General features: G+C 39.6%; 1 protein-coding gene across 4 annotated transcripts in view; it reads left to right on the plus strand.

Moving 5' to 3' along the window:
- ATP8B4 (ATPase phospholipid transporting 8B4 (putative)) overlaps positions 1-27,424 on the plus strand; it is a 278,437-nt gene that overhangs the window by 130,010 nt on the left and 121,003 nt on the right. For all 4 annotated transcript variants that reach the window (XM_044230132.1, XM_044230130.1, XM_044230133.1 and 1 more), the window contains exons 7-8: positions 9,300-9,372; positions 26,440-26,510. In XM_044230132.1, the coding sequence (XP_044086067.1) occupies positions 9,300-9,372; positions 26,440-26,510 (144 nt within the window). The remainder of the gene's footprint in view (positions 1-9,299; positions 9,373-26,439; positions 26,511-27,424) is intronic.

The raw sequence follows: 27,424 nt of genomic DNA on the forward strand, positions 1-27,424 counted from the left end.
GAATAGATGAATGAGAGAATAAAGTACTAAAAGGATGGCAAAGACTTCAGAAGAATATACGGTAACCAAATCAGAAGAGACTCAAAACCAGGGGGAGAAGAAAGAGGAGGGAAAATGTATGTATGTGTGTGTGTGTGTGTGTGTGTGTGTGTGTATCACTGGTGAATAGAACAGAGCAACCCACTTGATTTTGGGTGTATTCTGGTCCATTAGAAGAAACTACCTCCCAAAATTTTAAAGAAAAAAAGAACTTATATAAAAATATGAGTAAACATGATGAAGGTATGGAATATGACCTTAAGGATGAAAATTAAAAAAGATTCTAAAAAAGGAATTGACAAAATAAGAAGTTGGTTGGAGAAAGAAAAAAAAAAATAGAGGAGAGAATGCAATCAGGCCCGAGACTAGAATAAAGCCATACACTAGATTTAGAGTATATTTTGATCTATTAGAGGAAATTGTATCCCAAAATTTTAAAGAAAAAAGACCCCTATATGTATACAAAAAACAAGGTTAAATGCAATGAAGGGATAAAATGTGATTTTAAGAATGAATATCTAAAAAGATTTTTAAAAAATATATTGATAAGAGAAGGTAGTTATAAAACATTAAAATAGGAAAGAGAAAAATTAAAAAAAAACAGAGTACAAAAAAATAAAATTAAAAAAATTTAACTTTGAAAGACTAAAGGATCATGGGAAAAAAGCCATGACTTCTGTGTGTTGCTTTCCCCTAGCTCTAGAGTTCTCAGTGACTGGTGAACTTGGTCTTGCCTGGATGCTCTTGCTGGTCTTCTGGGGGTGGGGCCTGTTGTGATTCTCAAATGTCTATGTGCAAGGAGAATTGCTCTGCCTTTGCCAGGGGCCAGGCTAAGTAATCTGCTTGGGTTTGCTCCTTGGAGCTTTTGTTCCCTGAATGCTTTTGGTACAGCTTTGGAGGATGGAAATGAGGATGGCAGCCTCCAAATATCCAGCCCTGTAGGAGCTGAGAGCTCGGGCCCCACTCCTCACTGTGCCTTCAGAGAAAAGCTGTCATTCCCTCCCATTTCCCTGGTCTCCAGCTGCACTCTGAGCTCCCCTGACCTGTGACCAAGCATTTCTGTCTCTGGTACACTGATCCGTTTGGGGTCTCCAAACCCAGCAGATTCCTGCAGCATGATCCTGCGCTGCTCCTCCCAGAAGGAGGAAGAAAGGGGTGTCTCCCGATCTACCACTTGTGGGGACCCTGCTCAAAGAGCAGTGATCTGACTGCGCCTTGGATCACAGTTTAAGGTAACCCTGAGCTGACAGGCCCCACCTTGGCTCTGTCTGTGCAGCCAGATTTCCTACTCCAATACCTGGGAGCTCTGCCACACTGAGACACCCCTGGTGTTTCTGTAACTCCACAGGTCCTGAGACCACACAGTTCCTGTGGGGGCTCTACCCCCGACTTAGTGTTTAGAGTGACATACCTCAGTGGAGCAGACTTCTAAAAGTTCGGATTTTGTGCTCCGCTGCTCCACCACTTGCCAGGAGCTGGCCTCTCCCCCTCCAGTCTGTCTTCCCGTTGCTCCGGATTCACTTCTCTGCACATCCTACCTTTCAGAAAGTGGTCGCTTTTCTGTTCCTATAATTGCTGTTCTTCTTCACTTTGATCTACTGTTGGGTTTATAGGTGTTCAGAATAGTTTGGTAACTATCTAGCTGAACTCCTGGACCTGATGATATTTTAGTCTGCTACTCCCCTGCCATCTTGCTTCCTCCCTCTTGCTGATAAACTTCTTGCACATAGATGATCTTCTGAATCTGCTGCCCAGAGATCAGACTATACCTAAATAGGGCTGTTTTCTCCATGGAAGGCATTTCCTTCAGCATTCATCTATGAAAGCAGATGTAATAGTCTTCCATTGAAATAATTTTCTTCCAATTTTCTTGTGGTCTTAGCATCAATTAGGCATCTGTTAATAGAATCCTACTAAAATTTTATGGAAGACAGGACCTTAAGAGGATGATTCAGAAGAAGGGTTTCAGTTTAGGGAAATGATTAAAGAGAACACACTTTCTGTACAACTTTTAGTAGGCTATTTGTTCAGGTGAAACTTAGCAAATCAATTATTCTGTTTTAAGAATAGGAAGGCTAAATTATATGTGTGTTTGTGCATCCAAATAATGCACAACAGAATTTGCAAGGATTTATATAAATTAGGCAGGACAACTATACAGTTGATTACTTTTCCTCAACAAATCATTAAATTACCTGTGCTGAAGGACTACATCTTTTATCACCTTGCCTTCCTCCCGCCACCCCCCAATTCCCACTGCCATAGGAGAGCATCCTTCAGCAGCTGATTTCAGACCTCCCTGTGTGACTCTGACACAGCACAAGCACTGTGTGAATAAGAAAGGAGAAAAAGGTGGGGGAACATCTGTATTTTTCAAAATAAATGGATTCCAAAGATATGAGTATTATGCTTATTCTAATGTAATAAGATCCTGTCTGTTGTTAGAGGATTAGGGCCAAGCTTTATGTCTTATTCTAGTGTGGTTCTGACAGCAGTGGAATTAGAAAAAAACAGAAATTGCTTCTGTCCATTGAGCATTTGTGTCAGGGGGCCATGACTGCAAGCTGTCTTGGGATCAGCAGATTTTAAATACGGTAGTATGCACTTTGCTGCATTCAAATCCCTTTAGCTCTTTAGGGTTCATTTTCTTTCTAAAGAGGCAAAACATAATGATCACTGAAAATGTAGCAAAAAATAATAAATATAGATGTATTAAGAACATGGGCTTTGTAGTCAGACAGATTCAGGTTCCAGTCTTGGCTCTGCCACTTTCATGTGACCTTGGAAGAGTTTTCTTTTCTTCTATTTTTTCCTCCCCAGTTGTCCTTTAATCAATTTATGTGACACCCCAAATTCTAACAGCACACAAATGTATACTATAAAATGATGTCTCCTTTCCATTCCAGTTTTTGTTCATTTCCTTTTTCTAGTAGCAATTACTGAATAGTTTCTTGTGTCTTTCAAGAAATTTTCTACATATGTAAGAATAGAGTTATGTGTAGGTATGTTCCTGCTTCAAACCACAGTTAGAATCTCATCATCTATATGCAGTGTTCTGCACATGCTTATTTTTAATCTAGTATGTAACTGAGAGGATATTTTATATTAGCACATATAGACCTATCTTATTTTTTTTGAATAAAATTTTTATTTTATTGAACTGTATTCATTCCATCGAGTAGATGAGCCATAACTAAATAGGTATACCGTGGTATGTCTATCTAATCCTTATTAATGGGTATTGATAGTTTATAAGCTGATATTGCAATAAACATTGTTGTACATCCATCTTTGAGCTCCTGTATGATCAGTTGTTTTAGAGGAAATATCTATTTCAAAGTAGGTGAGCATTAAAATTTTTGATAGATGTTGCAAAATAGGGCAAATGTCTCTCTTTCTCTGACCCTCAGTTTTCTATTCTATAAAATGGGAGTAGCAACAGTACCTATCTTGCAGGGTTGTTGTGAGGATTAAATGAGATAAGATCCATGACTGGAGTTGCCAGGCGTAGAAAACTAAAATACAGAATGCCCAGTTAAATTTGAAGTCCATAATAATAATGTTTTAGTATAAGTATATTCCAAATATTGTATAGGGGCACTTATACTAAAAAATGACTTGTTGTTTATCTGAAATTCAAATTTAATTGAGTATCACTTGTTTTATTTGGAAACCTTGTACATGAAGGCTTCAGCACAGTCCCTGGAATACAGTAAGCACTAAATAAATGTTGGTTATTATAATTCTTATTAGGGATTCAGAGAAATGCTGTCACTCAACAAGTGTTTTTGGCAATAATGACTCTGTATTTTCATTCAGTCAACAAAAATTTATTGAGTGCATACTAGAAATTAGGCATTATTCTAGGTCATGAGGATGCAGTGATGTATAAAGTAAGATCTGTCTGGGCAGGAAAATATTTTTGTAAGTTATAGGTCTTACGTGGGCTTGAGATTAAAGAAGAAACCAAACACATTGTATGTGGATTGTCTGGTTAATGAGGGGAGGTCAGTTATGTCAACCTTCTTGATTGTCTCTTTAGTACTCCAACATGTCATCTGTAGCTTTGAAGAAATTATCTTTTCAGGAATCTATGTTGCTAATAGGCAGTCAGAGTATTGAAGTATGGAAAGGATGACAGGAGACTTATGGAGCCCACAAGATCTCCTTCTGCCCTTACGCTTTAGCAATGGGCTTGGTGTCTTGCTCAGAGCAGATGCTTGATTTCTAGCCTCTGGAGCTAATAGTTCAATGGCGGGGAGCATGGTAGGTGCTCTCTCACTCAAAATTACATTCTCAAGTCTCTAGATGTCTCATCAGGAGGAAGCAGATTCAGACCAATTTATCAAACTATTACTATATACAGTTGCCAACTCTCACCACATTTTCTCAGAACTCAGATTCTCTGATGTTCTAAGAATAGGCATGTAGTTAGTGGGTGGATTTTTTAAAAGTTCCTTTCTTAAGGTAATTCTGGTTACCATTCTGTGGAAGTTTAACTTCATACGTTTTATGGTGACTTTGGAATTTAAATTTCATGAATCCCTTTCTGGAATTTTGGCTAATTATTTAACAACTGGCTTGTGAGTTTACTAAGGTGAAGTCTCTATCATTACGGCAGCCACAGCCTGATTGAAAGAACCATTAACTAGATTATATCATTTCAAAACCTGGAATAGTTAGTGATAATACTAAAAACTGAAGCTTATTTTAAAATTTTGGAATTTCTGGATTCAGTGCAATGAAATGAATTAACTTGCTTTTGGAATATACATATACTGTAATTCCTTTATGAGAGCAGAAGAGCTTTCCCTGACAAAGGTAAAGGCAGAGTTTGTTGGTGCAGGTCTGTGGAGCTGGGTGTCGTCATCACAGCCCATGAGGCCATCCTGTTCTCCCTCACAGAACTGTGATGTAAGCTTGATTCAAACACGAGCCCCAAGAACAGCTGCACTACACATGGAGAGACAGGGAGCGTGTTTTCATTATTTAAGGATGATGATGAAATGCAGTTGCTGCTTAAGCTAAAATCTTAGAAGAAGTTGAGAAATATTTCAAAGATGAGCTTTAAAGCAAATCTTCCTGTCTGCTGCTCCTGCTGGTATGTCTTTGATGTTGTGTCATCAGTGGTGTTAGTAGTGGGTAGGACAGTAAAAATGGTGGTATACAGATGATTTAAATTCACTTGCAGTTCTTTATCAGCTTATACTTATTCAGTAAGTTTGGATACTTTTGTAGCTATGATCCTGAATGCTCATTGAAATATACCTCTGAGATCCTAGTATTATCATTACCTGCCAAGATAGACTAGGAAATAGTATTTTTGAAAATACCTCCTTTGTTTGGGGTTAACAGATTTTTTGACAGATATATACTCAAATAAGGGGTTTGGCCAAGATATCACACATGACCTACTGTAATTCCCATGGACACCAGCACACTTATACTAATTTCTTTTCAATTGCTTTGGTTTCACAGAGGGAAATAATAAGATACTAGACTTAAAAAAACAAGTTAGAGAGAACTTATGTGAGAAAACTCAGGTTTTGGTTTGTTCTCCCAAATAGTGACTGTTGCTGTTTATCTATTCAAACTTAACTATAAAACACGAGTTTTGAACTGTGTAAGAGATCCTGTAGAGTTGGTTCCCTTTTTACTTTGATTTTCCATTTGGGTGGAAAAGTTAGGGTGCAGTCTTTCCTAGACCTTATAGTAGATGGGAAGGAGGAATAAGTTTGGAAATGAAACTTATTATCATCTGAGCTTCTCCTTAAAGCAGATGGCACTTTCAGTAGAGACTTAAGGGCAATTCAGTAGCAGTGCATTTTGTATAAATAAAGACAGGGTCTCTATCTCAGTCCGTTCATATCAACTTTAATCTGAGATACTGTGCCCTGAGAAATGTCACTAATGCTCCAAAGGAGGTGGTGTCCGGGAGGAATAAACCAGGACATAATCCATATCTGTAAAAATAAATAAAACGAGATTTAGAAGGCTTCCTAGGTTCTCCCATTGTTGTCGAGCTAGATAAAGTGCAGGAAAGTGTGGCATTGGAAAAGCGATTGAATTTTGGCTAGAGATGAAAATGCTGCAATTGAAAACTTTCCAGAACAACATGTACTTGGATCCGTATTAAAGAAAAATTCTTTGAGTGTTTAAGCCAAATGACCCAGCAGGGTTGATAGTGTGAGGCATATTTCACAGTTGTATAAATATTTAAAACTGTTTTCCAGCCTATAAAACAAGTAAATTAGGTTTTTTTTTTAAACTGTAGAATGAAATTAATATGCCCACCTTCACTTGTCGGGGAACCTGTCCTTCTCATCCCAGCCCATTCTTTTAAAAGAGGATTGCTAGGAAAGAAGTGTGCGGAAAGCTTTTAACTCAGAAAACAAAGCTGGTTTATGTTTTAGGGAATTTCAGAAGGGGCGATTAACCTCATGGTAGACTGCCACAGGTGGTTTGTTTCCAGAGGGCCTGTCTCCCCTATGTGTCACAGGGGGCCCAACCAACTAAACACAATAGCTTTTTTTTTTTTTAATTTATTTATTTTCAGAAAAACAGTATTCATTATTTTTTCACCACACCCAGTGCTCCATGCAAGCAGTGCCCTCTATAATACCCACCACCTGGTACCCCGACCTCCCACCCCCCTGCCACAATCTGAGGGGTTTGAAAAGCATCATTTTTAAAGAATAGTTGTTGCTGAACTGTACAAATGTACCACTCTCTTAGACAATCAATTCATATATTTTCTCTCTCTTCAAATACGCAATAGCTCCTTCCTCTTCTTTACTTTCACCAGATGGAATTGCTTCACAGAGAAAATAGAAGCCATCAGAAGAGTGCTATCTCATTATCCCAGCACCCGATCTATGCACCTGTTTCTGTGTGTTCTGTCTTCCCGGTTACTGGGGATCAACTATCACGCTCTCCTCTCTGAAAACACCTAACCTTTCCACCTCATCAAATGCAAACCTCTGGCAATTATAGTTCTCTTTCTTACATCGATGTTTTCAGCTTTACTAGATTATTTTCCTCAACATACAGCAAGATAGAATGCATTTTATTAAAAAATAATAGTTGACCCTACATCTCCCTTCACTCATAGCTACTGTCTGTCTCTTATTATTCTTCTTTCCACCAAAATTGCCTAAAAGCACTGCTTCTAATTCATGTCCCTCCTATTCCTCTTTGGTTCTAGTTCATTCAAGCTTATACCTTACCTACTCAGTGGAGACTATTCTTGTCGGAACAACAATGACTTCTACAATACTATACCCAATAGTCCAATCTTCAAACTCTTACCTGACTCACCAGCTGCATTAATAATTACTCCCTCCTTGAACCATTTGCTTCACTTGGACTCTGGGATAAGATTTTCTTAGCCAGTGGCAAGGCTTAAAAGACATCTCTCTGCTAAGGAATGTGGTCTTAACTGGCTATCTGGCATTTCTATTTGGATGTCTAATAGGCATCGAAAGCTTAATATGTAGTGATGGTTGATGCTATGTGTTAACTTGTTACATGTTAACTCCAATCAATTGAAAAAGGTTTTTTTTTTATACACAAATGTACATTTTTTTATTCTTGTTTTTTTTTCAATTTATTTATTTTCAGAAAAACAGTATTCATTATTTTTTCACCACACCCAGTGTTCCATGCAAGCCGTGCCCTCTATAATACCCACCACCTGGTACCCCAACCTCCCACCGCCCCACCACTTCAAACCCCTCAGATTGTTTTTCAGAGTCCATAGTCTCTCATGGTTCACCTCCCCTTCCAATTTACCCAAATTCCCTACTCCTCTCTAACGCCCCTTGTCCTCCATGCTATTTGTTATGCTCCACAAATAAGTGAAACCATATGATAATTGACTCTCTCTGCTTGACTTATTTCACTCAGCATAATCTCTTCCAGTCCTGTCCATGTTGCTACAAAAGTTGGGTATTCATCCTTTCTGATGGAGGCATAATACTCCATAGTGTATATGGACCACATCTTCCTTATCCATTCATCCGTTGAAGGGCATCTTGGTTCTTTCCATAGTTTGGCGACCGTGGCCATTGCTGCTATAAACATTGGGGTACAGATGGCCCTTCTTTTCACGACATCTGTGTCTTTGGGGTAAATACCCAGGAGTGCAATTGCAGAGTCATAGGGAAGCTCTATTTTTAATTTCTTGAGGAATCTCCACACTGTTCTCCAAAGAGGCTGCACCAACTTGCATTCCCACCAACAGTGTAAGAGGGTTCCCCTTTCTCCACATCCTCTCCAACACATGTTGTTTCCTGTTTTGTTAATTTTGGCCATTCTAACTGGTGTAAGGTGATATCTCAATGTGGTTTTAATCTCCCTCAGGGCTAATGATGATGAACATTTTTTCATGTGTCTGATAGCCATTTGTATGTCTTGATTGGAGAAGTGTCTGTTCATATCTTCTGCCCATTTTTTGATGTGTTTGCCTGTTTCGTGTGTGTTGAGTTTGAGGAGTTTATCATAAACCCTTTTGAATCTGGCAAAGGGTAGACTAGGGACTCCATTATATAGTAAGCCTATAAGAAAGCAGGGCAGCATCTTGGCCCCATTGTTCTCAATTCTGAGCTGCTGGTCCTAGCCATTAAATTGCCACCAAGCCTGTCCTTTAGCCACAGTGTTGATGGATAATTGGTAGGTGTTCTTTCACATTCAGTCTTCCAAGGCTGTTTTTATCATTCATTGTTGTTTATGTCCTTTACAAAATTTTTATCCTTTTCCTCTTACTTGTATTTTAGCTATTGCCGTGGACCTCTTTCTTTTGCCTCTGGTTAAACAAACTTCGGAGACAATGGCAGTGATGTTTTATTTCTATATTTTTTTAATATAGAGTCTGAAAAGAATGTCAATGACTGAATTTATTACTGCTCCCCACCCATCCCAACTGGCCACAGTTCTGTTCGAGGAAACACAAGCAAGAGTTAATAGCTGGTATTTAAAGCTGTCACCATGGGTGATGGAAAGATCACACAGCCAAAAGTTAGGCATCTTGAGTTTAGTCCCAGGGATACCCCTAACTCACTGGGTATCCTTGGGCAAATCACTTGGCCTCTCTGAGCCTTAGTTCCCACACCACTCAGGTGAAAGACTTTGTTTTGCAAGGTCCTTGGAATTTAGCATTCTAGAAAAGTCTTATCTGCTTCTGTTATATGATGTACCATGTGAATACATTCCCTTGATTGTTCTCTATTCCTGAAAACAATTAATTTTGTTTGTGTTCTTAGACTACAGAATGAAAAATGGATGAATGTCAAAGTGGGAGACGTCATTAAATTAGAAAATAACCAATTTGTTGCTGTGAGTATTTAGTATTGTTACAGAATTTATCTCAGATTAAAATAGCATATGTACTGAAGCATTTACATTTGCAAGTTTGGTAAGTCTATGCTAATTCATAGTAATTAAGAAGAGAATACCAGAATGTATTAGTAAAAAGTCTCAATTATAAAATGCTTTTAAAAACATATTGATTAATTACTTTGAATAGTGTGGTAACTCAGATAAGCCTGAGTAATTATCTTTTTCAATTTCCCTTGTGATCTTTTAAATTAGTAGACACAAAAGATTTTAAATCAAGCTGTCAATCACTTCATATAAATAAGAGCTTTTAAAATGCTCCAGAGTACTTTAAGAATGCATTTTTTTCTCACATATTTTGAATCCTATTCCTCAATAATAGAATTATTACTGTTAATTTGAAATATAGTTAAAGATAGTATGTGCTTCTTCCTGAGTGACCACAATCAGAAAATGTCTTGATTGTTCTGAACTAATAAAATGCAATTTATGAACTTTTGCTTTACATATGTATCAAATGCACTATAATTTATATTCTCAAGCTGCCTATGTTACAGTTTCCTTGTTAAAATTCAGGGCATCAGTTCAATGATGATAATATATGTGATGAACTGTAGCTCATATTAACTGAAGGGCAGTAAGAGGTAACCAGGTCAGAGATGAAAAATTCAAGTTATTGTGATCTTTATGTCAAATACACACTAGATTACTTAGGACAATTTTTGTGTAGAGTGCAGTTTTATGTATTAAGCTGTGTTCTTCATTAAATTTGAGACATTTTCCCACAGGAAAAAGAAGTTGCCCCAAGATCTATTTATAAGAATAGCTCAGTGGAGACTCCTAACCATTCCCTTTCAGAAAACTTTTTCATTAATGCACCATCTGTGCATACTGATCTTCTAGAATAGCCTGTGCCAAGGAAACACAGGGCCGGCCAGCTGCAAAAGAGCTCACCCTCTAAAGAGAAAAGGGTTTATGTCTCTAACAACCTTGGTTCTTTGGAAAATAGCTGAAAACCAAAAATAAGCACAAAGGTGTTGGCGCAGCCAAGACAGAGATCTCATAGTCTGTGTTCTGTGGCCTCTGCTCCTTGTACGTAGGACAGTCTGCTGCATTCTCACATTTTACAATTGACTCTCAAACAACATGGGTTTGAAGCATGGGTCCCCTTGTATGTGGTCCCCACCCCACCCCCCTGCCGATATACATGGTATAATACTATAAATGTATTTTCTCTTTCTTACAACTTTCTTAATAACATTTTCATTTCTCTAGCTTACTTTATTGTAAGAATGCCATATATAATACATACAACATACCAAAATAAGTGCTAATCCACTGTTTATGTTATCGGTAAGGCTTCTGGGCAACAAGAGGTTATTAATAGCTAAGCTTTGGGGGAGTCAGAAGTTACACATGGATTTTTAAAAAAAGGTTATTTATTTATTTATTTGAGAGTGGGGGAGAGAGAGCATGAGGGGGAGAAGGTCAGAGGGAGAAGCAGACTCCCCATGGATCTGGGAGCCCAATGTGGGGCTCAATCCCAGGACCCTGGGATCATGACCTGAGCCGAAGGCAGATGCTCGACCAACTAAGCCTCCCAGGTGCCCCGCACACAGATTTTTGACTGCATGTAAGGGTTGGTGCCTCTTACTCCCATGTTGGAGGGTCAGCTGTGTTTACTTTAATATTAGACACAATTTAAATTAGTTTATCCAGCTTATTTTCCAGCTCATTAAAGATTAACAACAGTACATTAGGGGTGGCATCTGTTAGAAGAAAACACCGTGTAGGCAAGATGGAGACAGATATAGGTATCCTTTATCTGAAAGCAGAGCATTTCTATGAGCCTCGAATAAGCCAACCTGATGCAAAGCAAAGAAACAATTACCATTAATTTATATGGACAACTTTTTGAGTATTCCCAGAGCCCTAAAATAATGTCTTAGGCCTTTCTAATACCTTAGGACACATCTTGCTAACGGATGCACAAAATGAGATAAAACACAAATGTTCACAGACCATTCAAAGTTATGGCGGCTTGACGTCAAAATGCTGAGGTTAGCTCCCCTGGGAAAGAGCTTGGTGGGGCTGTTATTGCTCTCTGGTGCACATGACCTTAGTAAGGGCTTGCCGCAAAGCAAAGGCTGAATGCTATTTTTGCTTTTCCTTTTTTCGTAAAAGTAAAAATCCTTTTTGTGTTTCTTTCAGTTAGTGAAAATAAGCACTAATATACGTCTTCTGTAAAATGAAGTGTTATAATGCAAACACCCAAAAAGCTGGGGATATCTATATAGTGGAAGGACACCAAAGGGAACTGGGTTAGAACTGGGTCTGCTCCATTCCTTCAGTGATAGCAGTCTTTGTTCTCTGCCTTTGGTTTCTTCATGTGTCACATCAAGGTGCTAGACCATTATATGATCTTCAAGATTCCTTCCAGCCCTATGTGCTGTGATTGTCTCAACCGAGATGACTACAAGACTCTTGAAGGCAAAGAGCATGTTGATTTGCCGGCTCTTTCACACCTAGTGCCGTGTTGGATCGTAGGGGGCAGACAGTAAGTGTCGGCTGAATGAATGTCAGTCTTTTTTTGTAAGAAAGAAGACAGAGGGAGAAAATGTTAAAAACTTTAAAAGTTCAGGGTGTTCTGGATGAGTGGGGTACTAATATACATCTACATGCTCTAATTAAGAAAAAAGCCAAGAGACAGTCACGAGTCTTTGCTTAAGAAGAAAGGGCTTCATGCCACTTGTTTGAGTTCTGCTTTCAATTAAAATGATTACAGTGAAAGAGTTTTACTGCAGCTAGATAGTTAACCTGAACCCTCAATTTTTTTTTTAAACTGACATAGAATTCTAAGAAGTATGCATTAAAAAAAAATTTTTTTTGGCAACTACTTTATGCCAGAAATGGTGTCAGGTTATAGAGGAATTAACAACAATTAAAGTATGCCACACGTTTAACTGTTGTATTATTTGGAATTGAATATTTCAGTGGCAATGCTAGGTATATTCCTACTTCAGTATTCATAAAAATTGTGCACTTAAAGAGCCTCCTGTACATGCTCTAACAGGGATAAATGTTAGACTGAAATCACTTGTACACTAATACTCCACACTCTAGTGTGTTCACTTATCACATTCTTTGGGGTGAGTCCCAGAAAGGCAGGAATCAAATGTATGTCTCAAATCTCCTAACTCTGTAGGACCTCATGGCCAGCTTATCTGTACTCCAGTTTGCCCTCTAGCCTTGGAATTGTAGTTTGTATTTCTCTTGGTCTTCATTCTTTTTTTTTTTTCTTTTTTCCAATTTATTTATTTTCAGAAAAACAGTATTCATTATTTTTTCACCACACCCAGTGCTCCATTCTTAATTTAGTTGTATTTTCCATGTTATAGTACACATGCTTGCATGTTCTTGCAAATCTATCTATGGATTGAGGCATGGAAGGCAAGTGTACATGCAAGCAGCAGGCAGAAGAAAACTAGTCCAATGGGCATATTATTAGCATTGCTTTAAGGTGAATTACCATGAGAGACTATGGACTCTGAAAAACAGTCTGAGGGGTTTGAAGTGGCGGAGGGGTGGGAGGTTGGGGTACCAGGTGGTGGGTATTATAGAGGACACAGCTTGCATGGAGCACTGGGTGTGGTGAAAAAATAATGAATACTGTTTTTCTGAAAATAAATAAATTGGGAAAGAAAAAAAAAAAGATGAATTACACATTTAGACAAGTTTCCATGAGGTCACGATCTGTGTGTCCCAGCACTGTCCAATAGAACTTTCCGCAGTGAGGGAAATATAACTTTGTGCCACCCAATGTGAAGACCATAAGCCCCATGTAGATACTGAGCCCTTAAAATGTGGCTAGTGCAATTGAGGAACTGAATTTAAAATTGTATTTAATTTTAATTAATTTAGGTTTTTAAAAAAAGATTATTTATTTATTTATTTGAGAGAGTGCGAGAGGGAGAGGGAGAAGCACACACCCTGCTGAGCAGGAAGCCCAATGTGGAGCTCCATCCCAGGACCCCTGGATCATGACCTGAGCCTAAGGCAGATGCTTAGCCAACTGAGCCACCCAGGTGGCCCAGTTTGGATTTTTAAGTTTAGATTTAAATAGCCATATGTGACTTGTGGCTACCTGATTGGATGGCACAGACTGGCTTTTTAGTTGTGGCTACATGATGAGATGGGAATGCTTATTCTCCTACTTCTTCCTAGGTCTCATTCTTTACATTTTCACTTGGAGGGACAGCCCCAAAATAACACTTCAAGCCTCTTGAACTTCCTTGCTCACTCTCCCCTCCCCCAATAGTGACTTCTCTAATTGCTGTCTAAGGTGGGGGTAGGGGTGGGGGTGAGGTGGGGGCAGTGTGCAGGACCCAGAGCCTCCTACCTTCCCTTTTTCTTTGGACTCTGCCTGTGTGCACAGTAGCTTCTGCCTTGCTCCCTCATTCCAGCAATCTTACAGGAGCAGATCCTCCTGGTGGGGGTGGTAGGAGGGTCATGGTAGTTCAGAGCCTCCCTTATCAATAGCTAGATGAGTCTAACAGGTCAAGTATTAGCAAGCCCATTGAGTCAACAGACCTATAGCCTGGTCTCCAGCAGCTTGCTTGCTTTATTTTATTTTATTTTAGAGAGAGAGTGATTAGGGGGATGGGGGTCAGGGGATGGAGGAGCAGAGGGAGAGGGACATGCAGACTCCAAGCTGAGTGCAGAGCCTGATGCAGGGTTCAGTCTCAGGACCCTGAGACATGACCTGCACTGAAGTTAAGAGTTAGACACTTAACTGACTGAGCCACCCAGATGTCCCTCCACAGTTTTATTAATAACAAAGATGAAATTTTTATCTCCATTGATCTTGGTCTGACTCCTACAGTTAGAGCTTTATTGGTTTAATCTTTGGGTCAGTGAGGAACGGAGTCCTCCAAATGCCAAAACTCTGTGGTATGTCTTGATTAGCCCACTGTATTCAGAGTGTTTCTATGTTTAACTACTTGGCACCTACAAAACTATTTTTTAAGGGCAAACAAATGTTTTTATGGATGAATTGCTGTAATCACTTAGAAGTATAAATATACCTCCTACTCTTTGAGGTTTAACTCATTTAATCTCTACAGTAGCTCAGTGAAGGCAGATTACGTACTATTATTATTGTTCCCATTTTACAGAGGAAAAAACAGTGCCATCAAATAGCTTGCCAATAGGAGAGCCAGGAGTTAAACCCAGGCCATCTGGCTTTTCACCCCACTCCTAATTGCTACCATATGCTGCTCCTTACTCCATTAAAGTTACCATCCTAATTGTCTTGAACCTGGGCTTCTAGCATTAGTGCCTTCTGGTGTGGATGCTGGAATTGAAGCGACCAGAGGATGTTGCACCTAATTCTGATGCATAACCTCTAGATGTCCAAACTTAGAATTCTAAATTAATTTATGTCAGCTTATCAGTACATTTTAAGTAAGGAAAGGAGCTTGCCTGGGATGACCAATTAGCTGGCATATTCCGAAGTTACTCACCTTTATTTTCCAGATAAGGAATCGTCACTGCCCTTCATTTGAAAAGAAATTTAAAACATATTTGGGCTGAATTTCCAGAACTTCTAGTTTTATTTTGGGTGGCAGGGGTGGGGGGTGGATGGAGAGTGTGATTCAGTCACTGCAAGACCAACATGCGTTAAAAGAACTGCGTAAACTATTAGAAAAACATACTACAAAGCTCTCGATACTGCCAAGACTTGGACCCTGGGAGCCAGGCACACCTTCCTTCTTTACTTGTGTTTTGATTTTCTTACCTCGGGGAAATAAACCCCCCACTGGACATGAACATATTTGAACATTACATGAAATTTAGTGGTTTAGCTTACTTGAAAGAGTGCCCTCACCCTCAAAAGAAAGGCATTGAGGTGTTTACAACCGTAAAGGTTTTGTTTTAAAACAAAGGCATTCTTTGGCTAAATGGATTGGAAATGTCACCTTCAGAAATGAAAGAACTAGAAAGATGAATCTAACCTAAACTGCAGTCCTGACTGAGGGTGGTCTTTGGCTCTTTTTGACTCATCTCATCTTTCCTAATCTTTGACTCATCTAACCTTTCCTAGCACCTTGGTCCTTCCCGAGAGGCTGTTTGGCAGTCTAATTGCCAAATTAGACTTTCTTTTTTTTTTTTTTAAATTTATTTTTTATTTATTTTCAGCATAACAGTATTCATTATTTTTGCACCACACCCAGTGCTCCATGCAACCCGTGCCCTCTATAATACCCACCACCTGGTACCCCGACCTCCCACCCCCCGCCCCTTCAGAAACCCTCAGATTAAAATAATTGCCCTCTTTCTTATTTTAAATTTTATAGCTTCAAGCCAGAGTTACTTGTTTCACACTAATTATTGTAAATAAACTCTCTTTTATTTTTAAATAAAAATACGTGAGACAGTAGAAAGTTGAAAATTTCCAGAGACAGATTTTTAAAAAACCTTTTATCTAAGCTGTATTGAAAAAAGAAGCTTCTTAGTGAAATTTAGAGGTGCAACATGTATTTTCTACATGTTGCATGTACATGTTGCAGTACATGGCCAATGTTCTATTAGTAAGCTATTACTAATTTGTGGGGGTGAAATATATAAGGCAATGATTTTTTTTTTATTTTTTTGACTAAAGAAAGGGTGGACCCATGAGTAAAAACTATGATGTCCATTATTAGTCTCCTTTCCACCTTCTGCTCTTTCTCTCATCTTTTTCTTATTCATATCAAATTCATTTAATTATAAAAACCAAAACAATGTATTAGATTCTAGTAGACACTCAGCATATATTTGTATTTGTTGGATCTTCTAGTAGATATTCAGCATATATTTGTTGGATCTGAAATTTAATTTTAATTTTTTAAAAAGATTTTATTTATTTATTTGACAGTGAGAGATCACAAGTAGGCAGAGAGAGAGAGAGAGAGAGAGAGGGAGGGAGGAAGCGGGCTCTCCGCTGAGCAAGAGCCTGATGTGGGACTTGATCCCAGGATCCTGAGATCATGACCTGAGCAGAAGGCAGCAGCTTAACCCACTTAGCCACCCAGGCACCCCTGAAGTTTAATTTTTAAATAAAAATATTACCTACAATATTACACATTTTCATTTTTACAACTTCATCCTCATTTTTGTCCATATCAAACCTATTTTCCTGTAAGTATAATCATATTGCATATCATTATACTGTAAGTATAATCCTATTGCATATCATTATACTGTAAGTATAATCATATTGCATGAGTCATTTTTAGACTACAAATAGGAGATAATATTGTAGAGGTTAATGAAGATAAAGAAGGACTTTATGTGTGGAAATGGCTTACAAGAGAGATTTGAATATGGCGTTCCAATTCTAAAAATTTATCCTTCCATCAGGATATGGGGTCAGTATGCCAATATTCTTCACTATTGTGGTTTTAGGTTTTGAACATGAACAAAGTGAAATGAAACAAAGCAAAACACTTTGTTTTTCATGGTTCTATTCCAGTGAATTTGTATCCAACCAGAGGAAAGAGTGTACATTTGGGATCGGAGCTATAAATTCTAGTTCTAGCTCTGCTCTTTAAGCTCTGCATGGCCATGAGTATGGCATTTAATCTCTTAGGGCCTTTTAGAAGTGACGAAGCTCTCACCATGACTTTGTAAAGGCTATGGACTTTACATGAGTTAATTTAGTTCATCTACTGCTTGTGAGCCAGACATGACCTTCCCAAGGTTTCTTATTCACATATAGGAACAAAATTATCTCCTCACAGGGTTATTGAAAGAATAAAGTGACACAGTTGTGAGAGAGTGTTTTGTGAACTCTTAAAGAATTATGTAGCTTTTTGGTGTTATCGTCGCTTGAGATTTTGGTTTATTCTTTATATCAGCAAACAGTAATGATGCCTAAAAACCTATGAAGATAGTGTTGCTGGTTGTGAGGACTCAGAGCCATGAGGCTGTTGGTCAGCTACCAATCTGATGTATTCTTCCTCATTGGCACCCCACCCATAGCACTTTGGTAATCAGACTTTTAGAAGCCTTATCATATTCTGCCTGTACTAAACTCTACAATCCTCGAAGGAAAGATATTTTTGTTCATTTCAGTATTCCAGCTGTATGTGCCTTCAATTGTCTGGATTCATATCCTGATATGTCACTTACTGTGTGACTTCAAACAAGTTACTAAGCCTCTCTGGGCCTGACTTTGCTCATCTGTAAAGTGGAGATAACAATAGAACCTAAGCTATAGGATTTCAGTGGGAGTTAAATAAAATATTGCAAGTAAAGCTCTTAGGATAGTACCAAAGACATGGTAAGCCCTCACTAAATACCAGTATTATAAACCCCTACAACTCAAATACAGGTTTCTGGATCAACTAGGAATTGGGTACCCTGAGAGATACTGAAAGGGTCAGTGTGAGGAGGCTTGATCTGGGACTCAGAGTCATGGAGCTGGTGGGGATCCAAGATCACCCCTGAGTTGCTGCACTCATGGCCCAGAACCTCTGACAAAATGATGATGACCAGGGACTAACAGAGCTCTCTTGCCCTACTGCAGCTTTCTTGTCCTTTTCTTTTTAGAATTCTTACGGAATTTTAGAATTCTTACAGAGTACACCTGGAAATAGGAGCACTGTGTGTCATGAGCGGTGGACTCCTTATTTTTCTGGAAGCCACTATTAGTCCTACCCCTTCACACTTCCTCCTCAACTGTGATGAATTTAAAAACTCGAAGGGGAGGTGTTAGGAAAAGGGAATGGTGAAGCTCGGCAGTGGGGCAGGGAGAATAGGGATGAATGAGGGGAGTGCAGGATGGGGAGCAGGGAGCAGGGAAACAGTAGCAAGGTTCCAAGGACATCAAAGGAAAAGATGACTACAGAGGGTACAGGAGGAGGTGGGGAAGGTGGAAGGTAGGAAGGTAGATGACCCAGGTTCCCAAGGGGTCGACAGGGCAGGAGTTAGCTCAGAACTTGTGGGCTTTACAGTTCTCAGTAGCAGTCTTCAGGAAGTTGAGTTAGTGCTCAGGACAGAATCTAGTGGCCAGGTGGTGGTGGAGCCTCACTCACGTGTTCTGAGCCAGTAGCGGATAACCGATCCTCCCCTTGTCTACTCACATCTAAGTGTTGAGCATCTAAGCTCAGTACTAAATAGTAACATCAAATCATCCCTATGATGCAAAGTTGAGAAGAAAAGCAAATCTGGGTATAAATGGGGCTCTTTCTCTGAACTTTGTAACTATTTCAATCACAGAGGATGAGAATTAGAAAATTTTAGATTTTACTTAAAATGATCCTATGAGGCTCAGGGGAGGAGAGGCATGAAGCTGTACTGCTGTCATATCCACTGAAATTTCAATGTGGGAAGTAAGACTGTGGTGAATTTTTGAAAATACTCTTTTCTTTTTAAAATCAAAGTGTGTAATTTTTGGCTCAAGATTTGTGTACAACTTTTTTTCTTAAAATTTTAAAAAAAAATTTATCATTGTTAGTCACCATACAGTACATCATTAGTTTTTGGTGTAGTGTTCCCTGAGTCATTGTTTACGTATAACACCCAGCGCTCCATGCAATATGTGCCCTCCTTAATACCCAGCACCCAGCTAACCCATCCCCCGTCCCCCCAACAAAACCTTCACTGTGAGAGATTGTGTACAACTCTTTATACGTTCTCTCTGTAGTGGGTTTGCTGTAGTCACATTGTAACTATTCAGAAAATAATTTTCCTCCTCAGCCTTCTGTGACTGTTGTTAGAGTTGAGGAAGAGTTTTGATATACAAACCTATTTATTCCTTTAGAGGATTGTCATTGAGTTGTTTTTCAATTCTGTTTTGTCACAATTTAGACAAAACTGAACACACACATGTATATACCTCTCCCCCCCATCTAAATTTGAATTGGAAATTTCAAAGCTTGAGACAATGAAATAAGTGGATTGATTCTAAATTTAACCTCTAAATTTAACTTGAGAAGGGGATAATTCTACACAATTGTTAATGTGTCAAAATAAATTGTTAAAATTTTAGTCAATTGAGGGGGGACAAGATGGCGGGGTACTAGGAAGAGGCGTCTTTTCAGCTGGTACCCCAAAGTGAGCTGATTACCTACCAAAGAACTCTGATCACCCATGAAATCAGCCTGAGATCAGAATTATACACGTCTGGATCTCTACAGGGGCAGAAGACGCCAGTGAGCAGGTAAAGCGGAATGGGAACAGCGGACTGATATCGGAAGATAAACAAAAGGGGGAGGGAGCCACCAGAGGCGACCGGTGCAAAAGTAATACCCCGATACGAGCGAGAGTGCCCTGCGTCTGGGGACCAGCATTAACTCGGAGAATGGTTGAAAGCACTCCAAAAGAGCAAAGGATCGCGGGGGCAAACTGTGGGAATCGGGGCGGCTAGGGACAGGGGCTTGAGTCCCCGGTCCCAGACGGCCTCCCCGGCGCGGAGGCAGAGAGAGTGCGGCGGAGAAACCGGCTCCTGGTCCCTAAGCCGCCAGCGTGCCCCAGAGCGCGGGGTTCCGGCTCCTGTGAGGGGATGGGAGCTGCGCCGGTCTGCAGAACGCGCGCTAGCCCTACCACAAAGCTTGAGATGCGCGTGCACGTCGCTCCAGCTCTCCTGGGTTTCTAAGGCCCTGGGGCGCTTCTTGACCCGGGCCATTGTTTCAAAGTCTAAGCCTCGCGCCCGCGAAACTCTTCCCCGGACAGAGGCCCGCAAAAGCCCAGCCTGCGGCTTACGGACCAGCGCCCCGTTCTCAGTGCCCCAGACGCGCGCCCGACCCACAGCCGCCTCTGAAAAGAGGTGCGCGCAAGCCGGGCACTCCCAGCCCCGGCCGGCGGCAAAATCTCAGTGTGCGATCGCTGCTTGGAACCTCTCTGGCGGTCAGGAGCTCCCAGACAGCCGCCACTGCCTTGGCTTTGGGGACGAGCAAAAGATCCTGCGCCCCCAGGGTCTTTAACTTGGAACCTGCACTGCCAGCATCCAAGGGGGAATTTATTCAGCTTCTGCACCCAGACTGAGGCTTCTGAGACGGAGATCAGGAAGTGTTCCAGGGTGCACCTTGACTGCACCAGAGTTGATACATCCAGCTACATCTGTTCAGTCTTCTCCCACCAAAATGACTAGGAGGAGGAATGCCCAACAGAAGAAAAATACAGAGGATGGACCTTCCGCAACAGAGCTAACGGCTATCAACATAGACAATATGTCGGAAAGAGAATTCAGGCTAACAATTATCCAGGCAATAGCTAGGTTGGAGAAAGCCATGGATGACCAAACAGAATTGATTAGAGCCGAACTGAAAGCGACCAGACAGGATGTTCACAATGTTAGGGCGGAGCTTAAAGCTACCAGGGAGGAGGTCCACAATGCTCTCAATGAGTTCCAATCCAATCTAAACTCTCTCAAAGCTAGGGTAACTGAGACAGAAGATAGAATTAGTGATCTGGAAGACAAACAGATAGAGAGAAAGGATCAGGAGGAAGCCTGGAACAAACAGCTTAGATCCCACGAAAGCAGAATTAGGGAAATAAGTGATGCCATGAAGCGTTCCAACGTCAGAATTATTGGAATTCCTGAAGGGGAGGAGAAAGAAAGAAGTCTAGAAGATGTCGTGGAACAAGTCCTTCATGAAAACTTTCCGACTCTCGCGAATGAAACCAGCGTTCATGTACTAGAGGCTGAACGGTCTCCACCCAAGATTATACACTCCAAAAAAACATCACGACACCTGATAGTCAAATTGAGAAATTATAATTGTAGGTATAATCTCTTGAAAGCTGCCAGGGCAAAGAGGCTCCTTACTTACAGAGGGAAGCCCATCAGAATAACGTCAGACCTGTCCACAGAGACCTGGCTAGCCAGAAGAGGCTGGCAAGATATATTCAGGGCACTAAATGAGAAGAACATGCAGCCAAGAATACTTTATCCAGCAAGACTGACATTCAAAATGGATGGAGAGATAAAGAGTTTCCAAGACCGGCAAGACTTAAAAGACTATGCAACCACCAAGCCGATACTGCAGGAAATATTAAGGGGGGTTCTATAAAAGAGGAAAAATCCCAAGAATAGCATTGAACAGAAATATAGAGACAGTCTACAGAAAGAAAGACTTCAAAGGTAACTTGATGTCAATAAAAACGTATCTATCAATAATCACTCTCAATGTGAATGGCCTCAATGCACCCATAAAACGGCACAGGGTTGCAGATTGGATAAAACGACAGGACCCATCCATATGCTGTCTACAAGAGACCCATTTTGAACCTAAAGATACACGCAGACTGAAAGTGAAGGGGTGGAGAAGCATCTTTCATGCCAATGGGACTCAAAAGAAGGCTGGGGTAGCGATTCTCATATCAGATAAATTAGACTTCAAACTAAAGACTGTAGTCAGAGATACAGAAGGACACTACATAATCCTTAAAGGGACTATCCACCAAGATGATCTAACAATTGTAAATATCTATGCTCCCAATATGGGAGCAGCCAATTACTTAAGAAAACTGTTAATCAAGATAAAGAGTCATATTGATATGAATACACTAATCGTAGGTGATCTTAACACGCCTCTTTCAGAATTAGACAGATCATCGAAGCAGAAAATCAATAAAGAAACAAGAGCATTGAACGACACATTGGACCAGATGGACCTCATAGATATATACAGAACATTCCACCCTAAAACAGCAGAATACTCATTCTTCTCAAGTGCACACGGAACCTTCTCCAGAATAGACCACATACTGGGTCACAAATCAGGACTCAGCCGATACCAAAAGACTGAGATTATTCCCTGCATATTCTCAGATCACAATGCTTTGAAACTGGAGCTCAATCACAAGGAAAAGTTCCGAAGGAACTCAAACACCTGGAAGCTAAAGACCACCTTGCTTAAGAATGCTTGGATCAACCAGGAGATCAAAGAAGAACTGAAACAATTCATGGAAACCAATGAGAATGAAGACACTTCGGTCCAAAACCTATGGGATACAGCAAAGGCGGTCCTAAGGGGAAAATATATAGCCATCCAAGCCTTGCTCAAAAAAATTGAAAAATCCAGAACACACCAGCTGTCTCTACACCTTAAAGAACTGGAGGATCAACAACAAATCAAACCAACTCCACACATAAGAAGGGAAATCATCAAGATTAGAGCTGAGATCAATGAGGGAGAAACCAGAGATACAGTAGAACGTATCAATGAAACTAGAAGCTGGTTTTTTGAAAGAATCAATAAGATCGATAAGCCACTGGCTACACTAATCCAAAAGAAAAGAGAGAAATCCCAAATTCATAAAATTATGAATGAAAGGGGAGAGATCACAACTAACACCAAGGAAGTAGAAACAATCATCAGAAGTTACTACGAACAGTTATATGCCAATAAGCTTAGCAACCTTGATGAAATGGATGCATTCCTGGAAAAATATAAACTACCAAAATTGAACCAGGAAGAAATCGACAACCTGAATAGACCGATATCTAATAACGAGATTGAAGCAGTGATCAAAAATCTCCCAAAAAACAAGAGCCCAGGACCTGACGGATTCCCTGGGGAATTCTACCAAACCTTCCAAGAAGAAATAACACCTATTCTCCTGAAGCTGTTTCAAAAAATTGAAGCAGAAGGAAAACTTCCAGACTCTTTCTATGAAGCCAGCATTACCCTGATCCCCAAACCAGGCAAGGACCATACCAAAAAGGAGAATTTCAGACCAATATCACTGATGAATATGGATGCTAAGATTCTCAACAAGATCCTAGCCAACAGGATCCAACAACACATTAAAAAGATTATCCACCATGATCAGGTGGGATTCATCCCTGGGCTACAAGGATGGTTCAACATTCGTAAATCAATCAATGTGATACAACAAATTAATAGGAGAAGAGAGAAGAACCACATGGTCCTCTCAATTGATGCAGAAAAAGCATTTGACAAAATCCAACATCCGTTCCTGATTAAAACGCTTCAAAGTATAGGGATAGAGGGAACATTCCTGAACCTCATCAAATCTATCTATGAAAGACCCACAGCAAATATCATTCTCAATGGGAAAAAGCTTGCAGCCTTCCCGTTGAGATCAGGAACAAGACAAGGATGCCCACTTTCACCACTCTTGTTCAACATAGTATTAGAAGTCCTAGCAACAGCAATCAGACAACAGAGAGAAATAAAAGGTATCCAAATTGGTAATGAAGAAGTCAAACTCTCTCTCTTCGCAGATGACATGATTCTTTATATGGAAAACCCAAAAGACTCCACCCCCAAACTACTAGAACTCATACAGCAATTCAGCAGCGTGGCAGGATACAAAGTCAATGTGCAGAAATCAGTGGCTTTCTTATACACTAACAAGGAAAATACAGAAAGGGAAATTAGAGAATCGATTCCATTTACTATAGCACCAAGAACCATAAGATACCTGGGAATAAACCTAACTAAAGAGGTAAAGGATCTATACTTGAGGAACTATAGAACACTCATGAAAGAAATTGAAGAAGACACAAAAAGATGGAAGACCATTCCATGCTCTTGGATCGGAAGAATAAACATCGTTAAAATGTCTATACTGCCTAGAGCAATCTATACTTTTAATGCCATTCCGATCAAAATTCCACCGGCATTCTTCAAAGAGCTGGAGCAAATAATCCAAAAATTTGTATGGAATCAGAAGAGACCCCGAATCGCTAAGGAAACGTTGAAAAACAAAAATAAAGCTGGCGGCATCACCTTACCTGATTTCAAGCTTTATTACAAAGCTGTGATCACCAAGACAGCATGGTACTGGCATAAAAACAGACACATAGACCAGTGGAACAGAGTAGAGAGCCCTGATATGGACCCTCAACTCTATGGTCAATTAATCTTCGACAAAACAGGAAAAAATATACAGTGGAAAAAAGACAGTCTCTTCAATAAATGGTGCTGGGAAAACTGGACAGCTATATGTAGAAGAATGAAACTCGACCATTCTCTTACACCGTACACAAAGATCAACTCAAAATGGATAAAAGACCTCAACGTGAGACAGGAATCTATCAGAATCTTAGAGGAGAACATAGGCAGTAATCTCTTCGATATCAGCCACAGCAACTTCTTACAAGATACGTCTCCAAAGGCAAAGGAAACAAAAGCGAAAATAGACTTCTGGGACTTCATCAAAATCAAAAGCTTCTGCACAGCAAAGGAAACAGTCAAAAAAACAAAGAGGCAACCCACGGAATGGGAGAAGATATTTGCAAATGACAGTACAGACAAAAGGTTGATATCCAGGATCTATAATGAACTCCTCAAACTCAACCCACACGAAACAGACAAACACATCAAAAAATGGGCAGAAGATATGAACAGACACTTCTCCAATCAAGAAATACAAATGGCTATCAGACACATGAAAAAATGCTCATCATCATTAGCCCTCAGGGAGATTCAAATTAAAACCACATTGAGATATCACCTTACACCAGTTAGAATGGCCAAAATTAACAAAACAGGAAACAACATGTGTTGGAGAGGATGTGGAGAAAGGGGAACCCTCTTACACTGTTGGTGGGAATGCAAGTTGGTGCAGCCTCTTTGGAGAACAGTGTGGAGATTCCTCAAGAAATTAAAAATAGAGCTTCCCTACGACCCTGCAATTGCACTCCTGGGTATTTACCCCAAAGATACAGATGTCGTGAAAAGAAGGGCCATCTGTACCCCAATGTTTATAGCAGCAATGGCCACAGTCGCCAAACTATGGAAAGAACCAAGATGCCCTTCAACGGATGAATGGATAAGGAAGATGTGGTCCATATACACTATGGAGTATTATGCCTCCATCAGAAAGGACGAATATCCAACTTTTGTAGCAACATGGACGGGACTGGAAGAGATTATGCTGAGTGAAATCAGTCAAGCAGAGAGAGTCAATTATCATATGGTTTCACTCATTTGTGGAGCATAACCAATAGCATGGAGGACAAGGGGCGTTAGAGAGTAGTAGGGAATTTGGGTAAATTGGAAGGGGAGGTGAACCATGAGAGACTATGGACTCTGAAAAACAGTCTGAGGGGTTTGAAGTGGCGGGGGGGGTGGGAGGTTGGGGTACCAGGTGGTGGGTATTATAGAGGGCACAGCTTGCATGGAGCACTGGGTGTGGTGAAAAAATAATGAATACTGTTTTTCTGAAAATAAATAAATTGGGAAAAAAAAAAAAATTTTAGTCAATTCATTTTAGACCTTCAGATCTTTCAGAATCTCATAAAAACCCTTCCTTGAAAATGAAATTTGAAATAAACTGTTCCCCAATATAGGAGGCACCCAGAATTCTAAAACTGAATTGTGATAGGTCATTTCTGAAGCTCAAATGCACTTCTGACTGGAATGATTTTCAGTCTCTGAAAGACCCACAGCTTGGTTTCTGAATGTTTTCTGCTCTCTTTTGGAGCATTTCCTATTCTTTCTTGCCTCTTGCTTAGCCCCTATTTTATTTTCTCTTTTCCCTTTTTTATACCCCATCATTTTTTTTCTTACATTTTTAATTATTTCTTTTAATTTTTCTTGTTAAAATTTCCTTGCCTGCTTTATTTTTTTTTCCTATGGTTTTCCATTTATTCCTACTTTAATTCTGTCCTTTCTCTGTCAGCTTTGCCTGCTTGTTACTTTTAAGTCATAATACTAGAGAATTAAAGTATGTGTATGGAAACATTTCCAATTATCTCACTTATTGGGGAAAATTTTGTATTTTCCATTAGTAATTATCAAGATGAGAATGTAGAATTTTATCTATTTCTTGCAAAAAAAAGTAAATGAAGTGGCTATTAATTTATATGATGTTTCCTGCTCTTGCTTGTATTCTGATGTTGAAGGGGTGGACCCAACAGGAACAGGGAAGGAGAGGGAATATTTGATTTGGGGCATATATGGCAGAGAGGTAGAACAGGATTTTACCTCTCTCACTTTTTGAATCTGAGGCTCTCCTGGCTCATTAGTTAGTAGAGGTAGTATAACAAAGAAGGGTTTCAACCAGTCTTCCCTTCTCATATATTCTTTATGATTTTTTTTTTAATAGGCTGATCTGCTTCTCCTATCAAGTAGTGAGCCACATGGCCTCTGTTATATTGAAACTGCTGAGCTCGATGGGTAAGTTTTTAAAGTTAGAATAATTATTTAGATTGGTTTTTAATTTAGCAGTAATAGCTTTAGGAACAGTATTCAATCTAAACCTTATTCTTCATTTAATTTTCGTGGAACAAATGAGAGTCTAACTTGCAAATTCCATTTGTTAATTACTTTGTGGCTCCTTTGAAAGCTCTGTCTTTTTCTCTTGAATTTATTTTCTTTCCAAAGCAGTAAGTTAAACATGTCTGTGTGAATTATTGTATAGGACTCTTTATTCATATTCCTTAGAAAAGTTTTTTTTTTTTTAATTTTATATGATTCTCTAAGGAAAATTAGAGGAGTACTGATGAGTTTCTGAGGAAAGAAGCATTGATGTTACTTTAGAAGGCAATATTTTGGAACTGGGTGAAATGAAGGTGAAGAAAGAAGAGAGAAATGGAGTTTTGACATTAATGTTAATCGAAAAATTTAGTTATAAGGAACAGAGCAGTTCTGTTTCAGTGGATTCAATATGTCTGGCTGGCATAAAAACATTTATTGGATGTTTACATTTTAAAAGTACTATTACATTCTTTAGATGGATTTTATTACTTAATTCTGATGTAGGTAGTATATAAGTCCCATTGTATAGTTGACAAGGCTTAGAGATACTTAGTTACTCCAAATTTCTCAAAAAACGAGGCCAGTACTCATGCCTGATAGTCTGACAAAAAAGGTTTTAACTGCTGCCTCCTAAATCATTGTTCTACTGGGCTATTCAAATGGAGTGACATGTGTGATCCTACCCTTAGTTTGGGCAGAACCTAAAATAGTGCTGAGAGGGAAATTTATGACACTACATGTATATACTTGAAAATAAAAAGTCTTCAATATTCCAGTGTTCCATCTCAAGAACCTAGAAAATAATAGCATAAACCCAAAGCAAGCAGGAGGAA

The sequence above is a fragment of the Neovison vison genome, chromosome 13 (genome assembly GCF_020171115.1).
Source record: "Neovison vison isolate M4711 chromosome 13, ASM_NN_V1, whole genome shotgun sequence".
In the NCBI taxonomy this organism is placed as follows: Eukaryota; Metazoa; Chordata; class Mammalia; order Carnivora; family Mustelidae; genus Neogale; species Neogale vison.